This window comes from Euprymna scolopes, chromosome 10 (genome assembly GCF_053919585.1).
Source record: "Euprymna scolopes isolate OS-2025 chromosome 10, ASM5391958v1, whole genome shotgun sequence".
In the NCBI taxonomy this organism is placed as follows: Eukaryota; Metazoa; Mollusca; class Cephalopoda; order Sepiida; family Sepiolidae; genus Euprymna; species Euprymna scolopes.
The window spans coordinates 41,825,513-41,841,190 of NC_136491.1; the positions used below are offsets into that span (position 1 = coordinate 41,825,513).

At 34.5% G+C, this 15,678-nt stretch overlaps 1 protein-coding gene across 1 annotated transcript in view; it reads right to left on the bottom strand.

Annotated features, from left to right (window-relative positions):
* Positions 1-15,678, bottom strand: part of LOC145285937 (kinetochore protein NDC80 homolog) — a 151,103-nt gene that overhangs the window by 23,627 nt on the left and 111,798 nt on the right. The window contains exons 11-12 of the mRNA XM_080134443.1: positions 4,664-4,810; positions 3,792-3,881 (exon numbers count right to left, since the gene is read on the bottom strand). Coding sequence (XP_079990569.1) covers positions 3,792-3,881; positions 4,664-4,810 — 237 coding nt within the window. The remainder of the gene's footprint in view (positions 1-3,791; positions 3,882-4,663; positions 4,811-15,678) is intronic.

The window sequence follows — 15,678 nt, forward strand, 5'->3', positions numbered from 1 at the left end:
TCCATTTTTTTTTTAGTTCCTAACACTTGTGATGGAAAAGAACCATGCACCCCTCTGGACAAACACCGATCCCAATGCTGTTTGCCATGGTTTTCTATTTGTCTTCATCTATCTGTTCTGGCCATGTTGTATTCTCTCACATTAGTAATTGCCAAAAGCACAAACAGTAGTTTACAAATATTAAAAAAAATAAAATGCAAACTCACAAGAGAAAACAATTCCCTACATCTAATATATAATAGGCAAAATGTGTGTGTGTATGTCTCGCAAAAACTTTTGACACATGCAACGGATGCTCACGAGATTGGTATCATTTTCAAACTCGATCCTTTGGATGACAAATATTGAAAAATTGGCCAAAAACATTCATTCCTTCACCCTCAACTGGGCAGTTTTATACAAGGAGGGGTTGCTTTTTTCGCCGACATTTTAGCAAGTCATCATCACCGTTGGATTGACTATGCTTAATTTTGATGTTCATGACTTCTGGTTTTGCCATGGACGCATCGGCAAAGACATCACATTTTTTTCACCTTCTTTTCCTCCTTTGTATTACAGGTTCGAGCTTGTCTACCTACTACCACTTTTTTTTTTTTTTTTTTTTTTTTTTTAAATACCACTTTCCACCCGGGCTGCCTACTTTTTTTTTTTTGTGCCTCCTTACTTGACACACCCGGACAACATCAGGTAACCTTGCTAGTCTATTATATAAAAAGCAAAATGTGTGTGTGTGTGTGTGTGTGCGTTTATATGTCCCACAAAAGCTTTCGACAGACGCGTTGGAACATGATGAAATTGGTATCGTTTTAAAGCTTGGTCTCTCAGACGACAAATATAAAAAGATTGGCCAAAAACAGTAATTCATTCACCCTCAACTGGGTCGTTTTCTACAAGGAGGGGTCGATTTTTGCGTCAAAATTTTTGCAAGTCATCGTCTTCTTTCGATTGACTATCCTTAATTCGAATGCTCGCGACTTCCAGTTTTGCGATGGACGCATCAGCTAAGACGTTAGGTTTTTTTTTTTTTACCATTTTTTCCTCTTTCGCGTTACGGGTTCGAGCCTGCCTGCCTGCCTACAACCACTTTTCTTTTCTTTTTTAATACCTCTCTCCATCCAGGCTACCTACTGTTGTTTTGATCCCCCACCCCACCTCTCCACACCCGGGCACCCCAATTACGGCCACTTTTTTTTTTAACACCTCTCTCCATTTGATTTCACCCCCCTCACACACACACACGCACACACATCTCCTCTCCACACTCGGGCAATGCCGGGTACCCCCGCTAGACATGTATAAATAAAAAATACATAAATAAAAATTATTATTAAACAATTCAGTTGTGCTCTGAGTGTGTGTGATAAACGACCCCAAACCTTTGCTAAAAGCTGTTGAGGCATCTTTGTCATTGGTTGACCAATTCTTCACTTTATCTGTTCAAGCTTTGCTCAATCTAACTTTAATCTCTCTGGTCTCTCTCGAACAACCTTTGAGCCACCAACCACCGTCAAGTGTTTCAAACTGAAAGTTGACTAAAACGAACTGACTCCTAAATTAATTAACTCAAAATCAAAAATTCTATCTTCAGTTTCTTTGTGTTCATCATCACCACAACTGATCAGCAGAAACGGACTACTTCCATGTTTGTCTTTTGAGCAACTTGCAGCTAATCATTCAGAAACAGACCACCGACCATAAGGTGTCTTTCAGTCTCGAGAGTTCAACCCCCCCCCCACTCCCATTGTCTTTTTACGAATCTCACTTTGTATACTTTTGTTCTGCTAAGGAATTATTTTCTTCCAGTGTCAGAGGTCATGGCTGTGGACAAAAAGGATGGCCATAGCATCACACTTGGGTATTTCTGTAATAGTAATGCCTACTTTAGTTACTGTATGAATGACAATGTTGACTATGTAACAGTGTAAGATTGTTATGGCCATGTTTGTGGCATTCACCTTGGGTCAGTTGGACTGGCTCTTCATCCCAAACACTAGCTGACCAGGCACAATGATCCAAAGCTGCTTCCATTATGAGTGCAGGTCATTGACGGTTACAGCGACAGACCCCATAAAGGTGAGAGTCAAGAAATAGTTCAGCATCCTGCTTCACTGTCCTGGGCCAGGTTTTGAATTGGCCACTGCAACATTTCTTCCAGCCTGGCGGTGATGTTGGGTCGATGACTTCATAGATGAAGTTACTTAGGTTTTGTCAAAGGGTGTGGTCAAACTAATGAAGGCATCTGGCAAGGAAAGATTTTTGGAGGGAGTGGATTTTGCAGCAAGTGCAAATTTTTTTTTTTTTTTTTATTACATTTTTACTCCAAACAAAGCATATTGCCACTTTGTTGTAGGGGGCTACTATCAGGGACTTGGGCATCAGGGGCACTGTGTAGGGAGTTGGGCAGCAAGATGTTGGTTCACGTTGTACTTGAACTTCTGCAAGTCATTACAGTTGGGGAAGCAGGGACCCAGAAGAGAATTCCAAAGTCTAGCGGTTCTGGGGAAGAAACTACTGGAGTAGAAGGCTTTCTTACATCTATGGATCTCTACTGTGAAGGGGTGGGATTTAGCTGCTTGTCGAGTTTGTCGGGGGTACTTATGTCGAGGGGGCATAAGTGCTTCCAGTTCGTCAGAGCATTCACCATTAAAGTACTTGTAGAACAGGCAGAGGGATGCAACATTTCATCGATGGGACAGAGGCTGAAGTTTAGATGACAGTTCAGGACCTATCAGATTGGCGACTCTCTTTTGAACCTTGTCTAGGAGCGAGAGACTAGTGGCAGATGCACCACCCCAAATATGACAAAAATACTTCATACATGGGCGAATGGTGGCCTTATAGAGGTATAGGATACTTTCGGGTGTTAGTATCTTATTGTTGGGGTCAAACGTTGCCAGCAGACGCAGAGGAAGGAGTGTAGGCAGTGATGGTTGAATACATGCAGTTTGCGCAGGTCAACTGCTCCATAAAAGTTACTTTAATCGAAATATCGAACTTCAAATAAAACGAATGTTATCTACTTAATGGTTATATAACCATAATGAACATATGCAAAAACTATGGAAAATAATAAGGTATCTAGACAGACACATAGCAGTTTTGTGCCAGCCGTTGGTGATGCATACATCAGGTTTGTTTTGATTCATTTTAAATATTTTAGACTTTTTTTTCTTTTTTTTTTTTTTTTTTACATGGTAGTCACCACTTATCAAGGCCCAGAAGCCACTCGGGGATAAGGATTATTGCGTATACAGTAATCAATGGGATAGTATCGTAGTAATCATTAGTATTGAAGATTTGATAAAGTGTCTTACTTAAGGGGGCGGTTCATCAGGAATTTGTTTATGTTGGACTCGAAAACGACATCCAAGTTGTAGTCAGGTGGGAAACAGGCAAACGGAAGAGAGTTCCAAAGGGGTGCACTTCTAAGAAAGAAGCTTTGTTCATGGAATCTATGTTTTGATTTAGGCACAGATAAAGAGTGGGGAAAATTAATGACAGTGGTTTCAGTTAGACGGGTGTTTATCGTGAAAAAAAGACCAGAGATTGGAGCTCAGACAAGCACCTGCCATGGAGATTGAAATGCATTGAGTCAGGAAATGCTCCATGGATGTCTAATTATTACAAAATTGTTTTGGGATGGACATACTGCAGCTATTAATAATAAAATGTTAATAAACTTACATTTCTACAAACAGATAAAATATCCTTCACCGTGAATTTTCTTTTAGCAACAAATAAATTATAGAATTTCACATTAAAAATAAAAATAATAAAAAAAAAAAAATTACCTGTTCAAGAATATTTTCCAGTTTTCTTTTTTCTGAAAGAGTCAAATGAAGTTCTTCTGAAACTTTATTTTTCACTTCAAGTAATCGGGACTAGAAAATAAAAAAATAAAAAAATTTTTTGACACAATCTAAAACTCAACTTCTCTGCAATTGCTCTTCCATTTTTTGAGACAAAAAAAACTTTGCTTTGATCTGCAAAATCAAACTTAAAATTCTCACAATATCTAATCATTTGTAAAAAAAAAAAAAAAAAGAAACTCATAAAATATCCATTTATTTTTGTAGTTGAAAATGCTTCTGTAAAATTAAAGATTGGAGGAAACCTACAAATTTAAAGATGAAATATGTTCATTTAAAAACTTAAGGATCACCTGTATAAAAACGAAAGCTGCAGTAATTAATAAAAAAAATCAGAGTTAGAAGATTTTGTCCAAATCAAATAGTGTGAGGTCTATCAGATCTGCCCTATGAAAGCTGACTCAAAACGTTCAACATTTTCTCCCTTTGTCGAAGCTTAGATTCTGTGCATGACAGACACATAGCAGTTTAGTGCCGGCTGTTGGCAATGCATACATCAGGTCCGTTTTAACATGCTCCTTCAGTTTTAAAATAAATGTATATTTTTATATAAAAAAGATGCCTTGTTTGCTTATTCTATACAACGTTCAATATATTTATACAATCGTGTTCTATCTGCAGCAACAGCATTCTTTTCAGCAAAGGTCTCGTATGCCTGCCATTAATGACGGTGGAAACACTGCCCGTAAAGACATTAATTGCCAATTGAATTAAAGTTTAAAATGCAAAAGCTGAACAGCAATATATAGATAAAATAGAGTTTCAAGGAAAAAAAATAATAATAAAATCCTCACCTTATGCTTTTGAAATTGCTCTTCTGTGCTTCCACTCAAAAAATTGGAATTCAGTTCAAAGTCTAAACCATTAGAATTACTGGCACTGATCGGAATCAACTCAAGCGTCCGGCACAGTTTATTGTGCTCATAACAACAGTCATTAAGCTGAAAAACAAAAATTATTTGATAGAAATAACACATTTGTTGCAGAATTAAGATAGCATTAACTTCTTTTTCATTATTACTAAAATAATATGCAAGACAGAGTTATCTCCCTTTGGACTCAATGAAAGCAAAAATTTTCTGGCCTTGTTTAGTCATGTCTATATCATATGCTTGTTATAATCTATCTTATAGATATGTTTATATATTTGTCTGCTAAAGATTAATTCCTAAACTAATTAACTGATCATTATGAATTTTGGAATACAGCTGTTAGTCGTAAGGGGGGGATGTTGGTTATAGTTAGTTTTAGTTTTATGTAAAAGTAAAATGAGGGTGGAAGTCCTTTGTAAAATTTCAAATATATCTGATTTTTGTGAAATTTTAATAAAAGTATTAAGACATTAATTAAGAGAGCATAACATGGGTAAAAGTCGCATTTGAAAATTCAAATATATTGCATTGAATTTGATTTATTACTTCTCGATTTTAATCTTCTCAAAGGAGCATTATGCAAAACTGTTCTGTTAAGAAACTAATTGACTTTCTCTCTTCTGTTAGCAAACTAATTGACTTTCTCTCTTCTGTTAGCAAACTAATTGACTTTCTCTCTTCTGTTAGCAAACTAATTGACTTTCTCTCTTCTGTTAGCAAACTAATTGACTTTCTCTCTTCTGTTAGCAAACTAATTGACTTTCTCTCTTCTGTTAGCAAACTAATTGACTTTCTCTCTTCTGTTAGCAAACTAATTGACTTTCTCTCTTCTGTTAGCAAACTAATTGACTTTCTCTCTTCTGTTAGCAAACTAATTGACTTTCTCTCTTCTGTTAGCAAACTAATTGACTTTCTCTCTTCTGTTAGCAAACTAATTGACTTTCTCTCTTCTGTTAGCAAACTAATTGACTTTCTCTCTTCTGTTAGCAAACTAATTGACTTTCTTCTGTTAGCAAACTAATTGACTTTCTCTCTTCTGTTAGCAAACTAATTGACTTTCTCTCTTCTGTTAGCAAACTAATTGACTTTCTCTCTTCTGTTAGCAAACTAATTGACTTTCTCTCTTCTGTTAGCAAACTAATTGACTTTCTCTCTTCTGTTAGCAAACTAATTGACTTTCTCTCTTCTGTTAGCAAACTAATTGACTTTCTCTCTTCTGTTAGCAAACTAATTGACTTTCTCTGGGAAAAATATTGTAAGTCAACAAATCATTTTAAATTATTCAAGCAGTTTGGATGTTAATATTAAAATAGTGGTAGAAAGTCTTGTAACTCTTGCTTCCCTTATTTTGTCCTTTAGTTCTCACATTCCGGGAGTGATGCTCTGACAAAGAGGGAAGAATTGCTGTTTTCTATGTTTGAATCTATCTATCTAATGCTTATTTTTGGTTAATTGTGTATATTTAAATGGTATATATATATTTTTTAACTCCCTATATTAGGCGAGTTCATACATTGTCTGGAGCGATTTCTTTAAAAAAAAACAAAAAATGCAGATATTCAGGCATACACACATATATAGACTATTTAGGTATCTTCTAATCTCGTTCTAAGTTTAATATAATTTTAGAAATTAGGGGGTTTTTTTGTTTTGTTTTTTTTAAATATTAATGGAAATAGCTATTTCAGCCATTTAGGGGCAAAATGTTATATTTTAATTCTTGCATTTCTACTAAGTTATTCTTTTAAAAAAAGTCAAATATAAAAACACACACATGTAAACAAACACTACATGGTTGCATGTGAATGACAGAATTGCTTGAGGTGGGAAATATTTAGCTAAGAAAAAAGAAGTCACTCAGGATATGGAAAATATATATAGCTTGGACCACCAAGAATTTGATTTTTCTTTTTTGAAAAAAAGTTATTGCTCATGTTGAGAAATGACTGTCCACAAAGTTATTGCTCATGTTGAGAAATGACTGTCCACATACATGTGTGGTACAATGATAAAAAGCTCTTTTGGGGGGGAGCTGTTGAGTTCCCCACATTTAAAAACCTTCTATCCGAATTTCCTTATCTTCTGGTGAATGTGTGTGTGTGTGTGTGTAGGAGACAAGTAAAATCAAGTAGTGCTACCTGTCATGCTGTGTTAAGCATGTATGTGTAATAATAAGACAGGAACACGTGTGTTTGGTTGTAAGAAAGGAACTGAATAATGGCACCATCTTTATTGATCGATTGCTATGCGCATGCTTGAGTGCATACAAAAGTTGGATCAGGAAACCGAGATGAAAGGGTCCATATAAAAATAGCTGAAACGAAAGGCGATATCATTACATCTCAAAATGTCAGTGACAGCGGGCCAGATTGTTTATAAAATTGAAGTTGACCAATGTTGCCGAGAGATCAAATCAAGTTAGCTATAAATGTAATCATTTTTTTTCTCGTGCCCCTTTTTCTCTCTCTTCTTTCTACTTCTTTCTCTCTCATTTTGCCACAAGGGAAGATTTGTAATTCAGTTGGTATTGAGAGACAGTTGAAGGTGGATTGTTGGTCGGATCTTGGGCGCCATACAAGGTAGTCACAAAACGTTTGCTAGCTCAACTCTTGAGTTTTTCAAATGTTTTTCAAATGTCAAAATAAAAATATATTTTTTATAAAAACATGTCCGCTTATTTTATAGAGTGTTCAATTCCAGCATGAAAGATCCTTGATCAGATAATTCAGGAGAGAATTAATGATGTCTAATGCTGTGAGAATTCAACATAAGACCAAACATATCAAACGTCATATCAACTTCTTGGTCTAAAGATCTGCCTATCATTTGTGTAATATCGGTTCTTCCTCTGGGGATCTGGTTGCTGTGCCCTGGACATAACAGATTTTTATGTTCATGGATTAGCAGTAGATCAGCTTTTCATGTGGATGCTGACTAGCCATTATTGTAGGTAATCTTTCTGGGGTGGTCCCAATGATTCCTACATATATTCCAAGAGATTGGCAAGAAAGGTCAGTTAAAGTTGGACAATTAGTTGGCTTTCTGGGGTCTGACAGCCAGTTAAGTTTGAGTGTCTTTAATAAGCTCTTGGGCTTGTGTTTTGGTTTGCTCAGTCAGGCAAAGATTTTCTGTTAAAAAATAAAAATAATTAGAGTTAATGTAATCTCGAAAAGAATAAAACTTTGTTACTTGTTTTGGAATCAAACAAGACTAAACTGGCACAGTGAGTGGATGACCACAACCTGTACAGTGAATGCATAGCACACATTCATAATAGGACAGTTAAACTGAAACAAGTTTTTACAAATGAAATGTTTTTTGGTGTTTTGAAAATAGCATTAAAGTCACAAAATAGAGCAGAAATGGTCTAAGGTTAGTCTGGTTTTATGTTAACATAGATGTATGTGTGTATGCATATATATATATATATATATATATATATATATATATATATATATATATATATATATGCACACACACATTCAGTCACCGGGTTCAAATCTATCGACTAGTGTTAATCGTGATACCCTGCACTGAGGATTCATGAAAGGATGAAACACTAGTGTCTGTAGGTATTTAATAATTATTATAGTAAACAATTTATATATATAGTTTTAAAGCAATGGTTCTCAACCTTTTTTTAATCATGACTTTCTTTTCTTTTTAATGTATTTTAGTGAACCCTTATAGCTTATTTTATTTTTTAGTAATGTAAAGAAAACCGAAGAACATATATCAACAGTTTATCTTGAAAGAAGACTGGACCGATATTAACGTTACATGTACCATGAGGGTCCACATGGACCCCGGTTGAGAACCATTGCTTTAAAGAAAATAGCCAGGAAAACCCGAGGGGCCTCTTTCACCAAGAAACTCATCAGGAGTTAATCGTTGGTCTGTGCAAAAAAAAATAAATAAAAATATCAGGGAAGAGCAGAGACTTAATGGGGTATGCGTGTAAATTTTATCGAGGGAGAAAAAAAAAGAAAGAGACGGATAGGAATACAAATAAAATAAAACATTAGAATCTGCTATTGGCCAACACCTTCATGAAAATCCAGCATGTGCCAACGTGTATAAAATGGAGTGCTTCAGAATTTTACACTGGGCTGACTCTCAGAATCACTTGCAGATTTTGGAGTCAGTTTCCATTCTCTCACATAGGCCTTCTCTCTGTCGACAGAAAGAATTCATCAAGTCATTAGACTTATTTGAGGATTTATTTTAACTCTCCCCTTTGTCTCCACTTGTACACATATTTTACATAATTGTAAATATTTTATTTTATTTGTATTCCGACCCATCTCTCTCTTTTTGTTTCTCCCTAGATAAACTTTACATGCACACCCCCATTAAGTCTCTGCTCTTATGTGATATCTTTTAAAAAAATTTTTTTGAACAGTCCAACAATTAACTTCTGATGAGTTTGTTGGTGAAAGAGGCCCCTCGGGTTTTGCCGACTATTTTCTTTAAAGCAATTTATAAGTTTTGTATATATAAGTGAGAATGTGTGTGTCCATGGGGACATTTGTCAACCTATATACTCAACAAATTTTTTATCTACAGACTTGAAATTCGGTATATACGATATTCAGACATGTGGAAAACTTTTTAATCCGTTTTCATCCAGAAAAAAGGGCTGCTAATGGGGGTCAAAATTAAAAAAAAAAAAAAAAAGGTACGTGGGAGGCCATCAGAATTTTATCTGTTTTCAACTGTTTCACGACTGTGAATGAGCAGTCGTGAAATATAACAGCTTATGTTAAGTATGAGTTGGTTTGAAAACACTCTTTAAAAGTCATGTAGAGCTGGTGTAATGGCTATTGTACTTGACACACTGTCTTTAGGTTTTGGTTTCGATTTCAGAGTATTTTTTTACTTACAAGAAGTGAACTGTTTAGAAAAAAAAAAAATACTCGCATGCACATGTCTCAGTTTCTTTTCATTTCATTTTTTTTTTTTTTAAAGAATTTAACGATATGCTTAATACTTACAGTATTTCTGTTTATAATAAATAAAAAATTCTGCTTTCATTAAAATATAATGCATATTTTACAACCGGGCAACACCGGGTATATCTTCTAGTTTATTTGTTGTTTTATGGCATATTAATCACTGTGGGTCATTTAATGCCAAATCATTTGTTGAATTGGGATAGTTTGTATTTTTTTTTTCTTTTTGGCTGCATGAATTTTATTATTTTTTAAACTTTTAGTTGTTTTTATGTTTTATTCGTATTGGTTAAAGTAATTTGAAGAGTTGTATGTTTTTTTAAGTGTTCGATGATCTGGTGTGATGCTACCTTTTAAAATAATACTTTGATTTCATTTGCTGTGTAATATTTATTTCTGGTGTTTTTGTATTTCTGGCATTCCATTAGTATGTGTTTTATTGTCATTTGCTGGTCACAGAATGTGCATTTTGGTTTTTCTACAATTTCAATTAAGTATGAGTGTGTTAGTTTAGTGTGTCCAATTCTGTTCAGAATAATGTTTTCTTTACGCCTATTACTGTTTTGTTTTCCTTTTTAATTGTAGGTTGGCGTTCATTTAATTTATTTTGGGTGCATGTATCCCATTCTGCTTGCTACTTACTTCTGTTGTATTCTTTTATTTTTTTACTGAAATCTGTGGATAGAATGTTGATGTTTATTATATTTCTATTTGTAACTTCTTTGGCTTGTTTGTCAACTTTTTTGTTGCCTATTATACCAACATGACTTTGTATCCAGGCTAGGACAATCTCTTTTCCTTTTTCGTTCATTTTATTGTATTCGTTTATTATATCTGTTATGAAGGGTGTTCGAATTCTTTTCCTGTTAGAGCTAAGATGCTTGACAAAGAATCAGTGTGTATAATGAATTTTTCCTCGTTGTTTTTTATTAATTCAAGTGCCATTTTGATGGCCTGTAATTCTGCTTTGTATATTGATGCATTGATGAGGGAGTCTTATCTTGAGATGATTTCGTTCATCTGTACACGCTGCAACTGTTCCTTCTGTTGTTTTAGCTCCATCCGTGTATATTTCTTTGTATTGTAGATACCTTTCCCTAAGGTCGCCAAAATGGCTTCTATTTATTAGGTTATTAAAGTTAAATCAGTGCTTGGGTTTTTTAATGTCCATGGTGGTCTGTTACTGTATGTGTGACTATGCTATTAGGGTTTTCATCAATTTTAGTTATCATTTCTTTGATACAATGCCCAAAAGAGGGTATATTTTTTGGTTTGCTGGTATAAAAGTTTGTATATTGCAAGTTAAAGGTTTTCTCATGTGTTGGATGGTTTGGATTACTTTGTAGTTTTATTGCATATTGTATTGCTAATTTCTGCCATCTTAAATGTAGCGGACATTCATTAGCTTCTATGTATAGGCTTTCCATGAGTGATGTTCAGTATACTCCTAGACTAAGTCTTAATCCTTGGTTTTGTATAGTTGTTAATTTTTGGAGATACGATTTACAGGTAGAGCTATATGCGATGCATCCATAGTCTAATTTTGATCTAATATGTGCATGATATATTTTTTACATTGTTCCTTGATTTACTCCCCAATCTGCTTTTGATATTACTTTTAAGATTTTTATTGCTTTCTGGCATATTTGCTTCAAGTTATTGATATGCGTGGTAAAGTAGAGTTTGTTGTCTAATGTGATACCTAAAAATTTTGTATGTTGTACTATTCGGATTGGTTCTCCTTGTATTTGAAGTTGTAGGTCTAGATGATATTTTTGTTTTCTACAGAAATGGATACAAACAGTTTTGTTTTTGGCTAGCTTGAATTCATTTTTGTCGGTCCAGTTTTCTATTTTGTTTAGACGATGTTGTATCTTTCTTTTTATTGTTGGCATGTTTGGTGCAGAATAGGCAATTGAAAAGTCGTCTACAAATAGTGATTTTTCAAATCCTGTGTCGACTATTTTTATTTTGAATAAGGTGATGGATAGTACACTTCCTTGTTGTACTCCTGCTTCTTGTTCATATTGGTCTGAGAGTGTATTTCCCTGTTGCAGAAGTTATGTATGAACATTGCCATATTTCCTCTTATTCCCATATCTTGTATATGTTGTAGGGCTGGTTTTCCTCAAATAATTTTTCCCGTTTACTGTTCTTGTCTGTTCGGATGTTTTTGTAGAGTCTTTGTTTTTATTTTTTGTTATCTATTTTAGTATTAGAACTCTTGTGGGGGGAATTGAAGGACTTTCCTTATTGTTGGTATTCTGCTCTTCAGAGTTATCAATATTTTAAAGCTGTTGGAGAGGGGAACTTGTTGGTTTATTAGTGGTTTTTGTTTAGTTAGGTTTGGTTCTGTTTTTCTCTTAAAGGGTTTGTTCCTGGTTTAGATCACTTCTGGATATTGTAGTAGGCATTATTTGATTCATGTTGATTTCTTTTTGGGTTTTTTTTTTAGGATTTCAACTAGATCTTTGAGTTCAGATATTAGTTTGTTGAGAGAATCTTAGTAATTTGTTTGGTTCGGTTTTGTGGTGATTTCTGCATAAGTTTGTGTTCTTTGGGCGTTTTCTGCAATAGTTGTTTGTTCTTTCGAGGGAATTTACAATTTTCCTTGCCTCTGGGAAGGAAATATTTTTCTTGTATTTCACCTCCACAACCTCTTTTTCTTTTTTAAAAGTTTTCAGGTTTTGGAATAAGCTGGGTGATTTTCATAACAGTTTGGACATTTAATTTCGTTTGGGCATTTGTCCTCTCTATGATTTGGTTCTTTTATGCCATATTTTCTGCATGTTCTGTGCCCTCTACAGGTTTCTCTATGATGCCCAAATTTATGGCACTTGAAGCATCTTAGAGGGGCTGGAATATATGATTCAACTACCAATTACATATCCGATTTTAATTTCATGTTGGATTGTGGGGGTATTAAAAGTCGGGATGTATGTATTCCTTTTAATGTTAATTCGGGTGTGGTCTATTACAACTTGTTTTTTTTTAAGGCGGTTTTGATTTTGTCGGATGTTGCTAAGGTTAGTTTGTGGCTTCTTACGATGCATTTGAGGTGTTAATTTTTCATTGGTGAATATCCTACATTGATAGATGTGGAAGTTTCTCATTTCTAGAAGATTCTGAGTATATTTGTGATTGTCTACTTCGATCAGAAGATTGACATTTTTCTTTTTTTTTTTTTTACTGTCTTTGGCGTGCAAATTTTTGTAGTAACTTTTTCCATTAGAAATGATGGCAGTTCACCAATTTTTTTTTCCTTCTAAAATTTCTATTACTAGGAATCTTGGGAAATTTTTCTTTTCTATAAATTCAGGAGAGTTGTTTTCCACTGATATGAATTCTAACTCGCTGTCTGAGTTGGATACATCATACACCGGAGTGCGTTCTTTTAGTTTTAGCGTTATTGATTAATTTTCGGGGGGGGGAGCGGTTTTTCGATTTCCATATATATTTGGTTATTTCATCTTTTTTGCTCCCCACCCTCCTCAAAGCCCAAATGTGAGAAATGTTAAAAGGGAGACCAATTCGCCCTTTCATCTTAGGGATACAAAAAAGATATACTCAATCAGTTGAGTTTGTGTCATCATTTCCTGGTTCCTCCTTTAGTTTCATTTCCCTAGTTTAATAGAAGCATTGGGTAGGGAGCAGTTGTGTGGTTTTATCTCAGCAATTGATTGACGCTTGCCACTGCCTTCTAACACTTACTTAGTTTGCCTGTGTTTGTAATAAGGGTAAGAAGATATTGTATTATCGTTAGACTTCATTTTTTTTTTTTTGTATGTTGTAATTGATATTTGCCAGTGTAAGTATTAGGGCTTGACATGACTAGTCGAATGATCGAAGTTGGCCTCTCCGACCTCCTGTCTAGTCGAGATAAGGGCCAAAGTGGTGTGTTGCAAGTATACAACTTTTTGGCACCCAAGCCATGGTCTGTTCAACCACCAGGATCCCGTCCCAAGACATTACGGGTCGCTATTCATGAATTTTAGTTTGGTTATTTCTATTACTTCCTTTATTAATCATAGTGCTTGGTTTGGGTATTTTTTTTAGTGGATTTTGTTGTTTTCATTCTTGGCCCTGCAGAACATGATTGAGTTTTACAAAGGGAAAGGGTTATAGTATTATTGGTTGGTGTGTTTTAAGTTAGGAAGCCAGTAGGAGGTGGAGGTGGGAAAAGAAAAAACAGAGGGAGAGGAGGGGGACTGTTGTTTTTGCTTTGGGCTTTGCAGAACATGACTTAGTTGTGCAAGTAATTAAAAGAAAAAACAAAAAGGTGTTAATGTAGATGCATTTGTGTCAGGGAGTCATCTTCCGACAGCCTGATCTGGTTGCACCAGATATATCTTCTAGTATATCTATAAAAGTGTGTACATGTGTGTGTGTGTGTGTGAGGACACTTCTCAACCTATATACTCAATGAATTTTTAATCTACAGACTTGAAAATTCGGTACCTGGGAATTGTCAGATTTTTCTCTGTTTGCTAACTGTTTCATGATTGTGCATGCATGAATGGTTTACATTACAGATTCCTTATGTTAAATATAAGTCGATTTGAAAAGAACTTTTTAAAGAGCATGTCATGTTGGCCGAATGGTTATCGTACTTGACTCAGTGTCTTTAGGTTTTGGTTTCAATCTTAGCTTGAGTATTTTTTTTTTACTTACAAGAAGTGAACTGTTTAGAAAAAAACATAATACTCGCTTGTACATGTTTCAGTTTCTGTATGAATTAAAATATACTATTTATGTATATTTTACAACCAAGTAATGCCAGACAGCCTGCTAGTATATATATATATATATATATATATATATATATATATAAAAGAAAGGGTTAACTTTAAGAACTCAAGCTATTGCTATATACTACTGAAGTCACTGTATAGGGATTTGTTTTATTAATATTTGTTTATTATTTAATTTGTAGTGCTTCTAGTATGTGAAGTTTATGCCTGTTAGTATGTTTAAGAATAGATGTGCTGTCTACTAAATGTTTTGTGTATGTGTGTGTGTTTTTTATTTTACTTTTGTTAGTTTGAAATGATCAAGGGGCTCCTTCCTGGGGCTAACACTTGATTCTATTACAGTTTAAATTTATATCCGAGGGCTCTTTTAAGAATAGATACTGTTCCCTTTATGGCTGCTTCCTGTATTTTCTTACAGCTTGGTCTTCCAGGGATTGCTTCTAAGTATTTCTGAAGGTTCTTCTTTATGATGCCAGTTGCTCCTATCACAACCGGTATAATGTTTATTTCTTTCAGAGACCATGTCATTTTCAGATCATTTTTAAGGTCCTGATATTTTGTTCTTTTCCCATTCAGCTCTATTAAGGCCAAAGTTATTTGGAACTGTGATGTCGATAAAGAGTGCAGTTCTTTCAGGCTTGTTACATATTACTATATCTGGCTTGATGGCCTTGTCTTCTGTGTGTAGTTAGTTGTTCATGTGTAAATGAAAAGATCCCCAAAGTTATATATTTTTTATATGTCCTTAAGTTATAAAGAATAGCTGTGCTAGTCACTAAAAGTTTTAGAAAATTAGAAGCAGGGGCAAGAATGTTGGTTAGTTAGTTATGGCGATATATATATATATATATATATATATATATATATATATATATATTAGTCATCCACATACAGTACTGTTTCGCTGTTTCACAGCTCATCAGTGTGGCTAGACAGGCAATTACCTCAAGCCAGGATGGAAACCCAAGATTGAAAAGGCTCCTAACCACTACGCTATCGGTGGCTGCTGCGTGAGTCATGAGTTTAACGATGTTTTGACATCGTCCAAACTACCTAAGCTTGATTTGTTTACACAAAGAGCATCGCTTATATGCTAATGGTAATTTGTGTATCACTTCTCAATATGCTCAACTCAAGATGAGAAGCATTATATATATATATATATATATATATATATATATATATATATATATATATATATAATGTTGTGAATATTTTTCTCTTTACTCTGTTT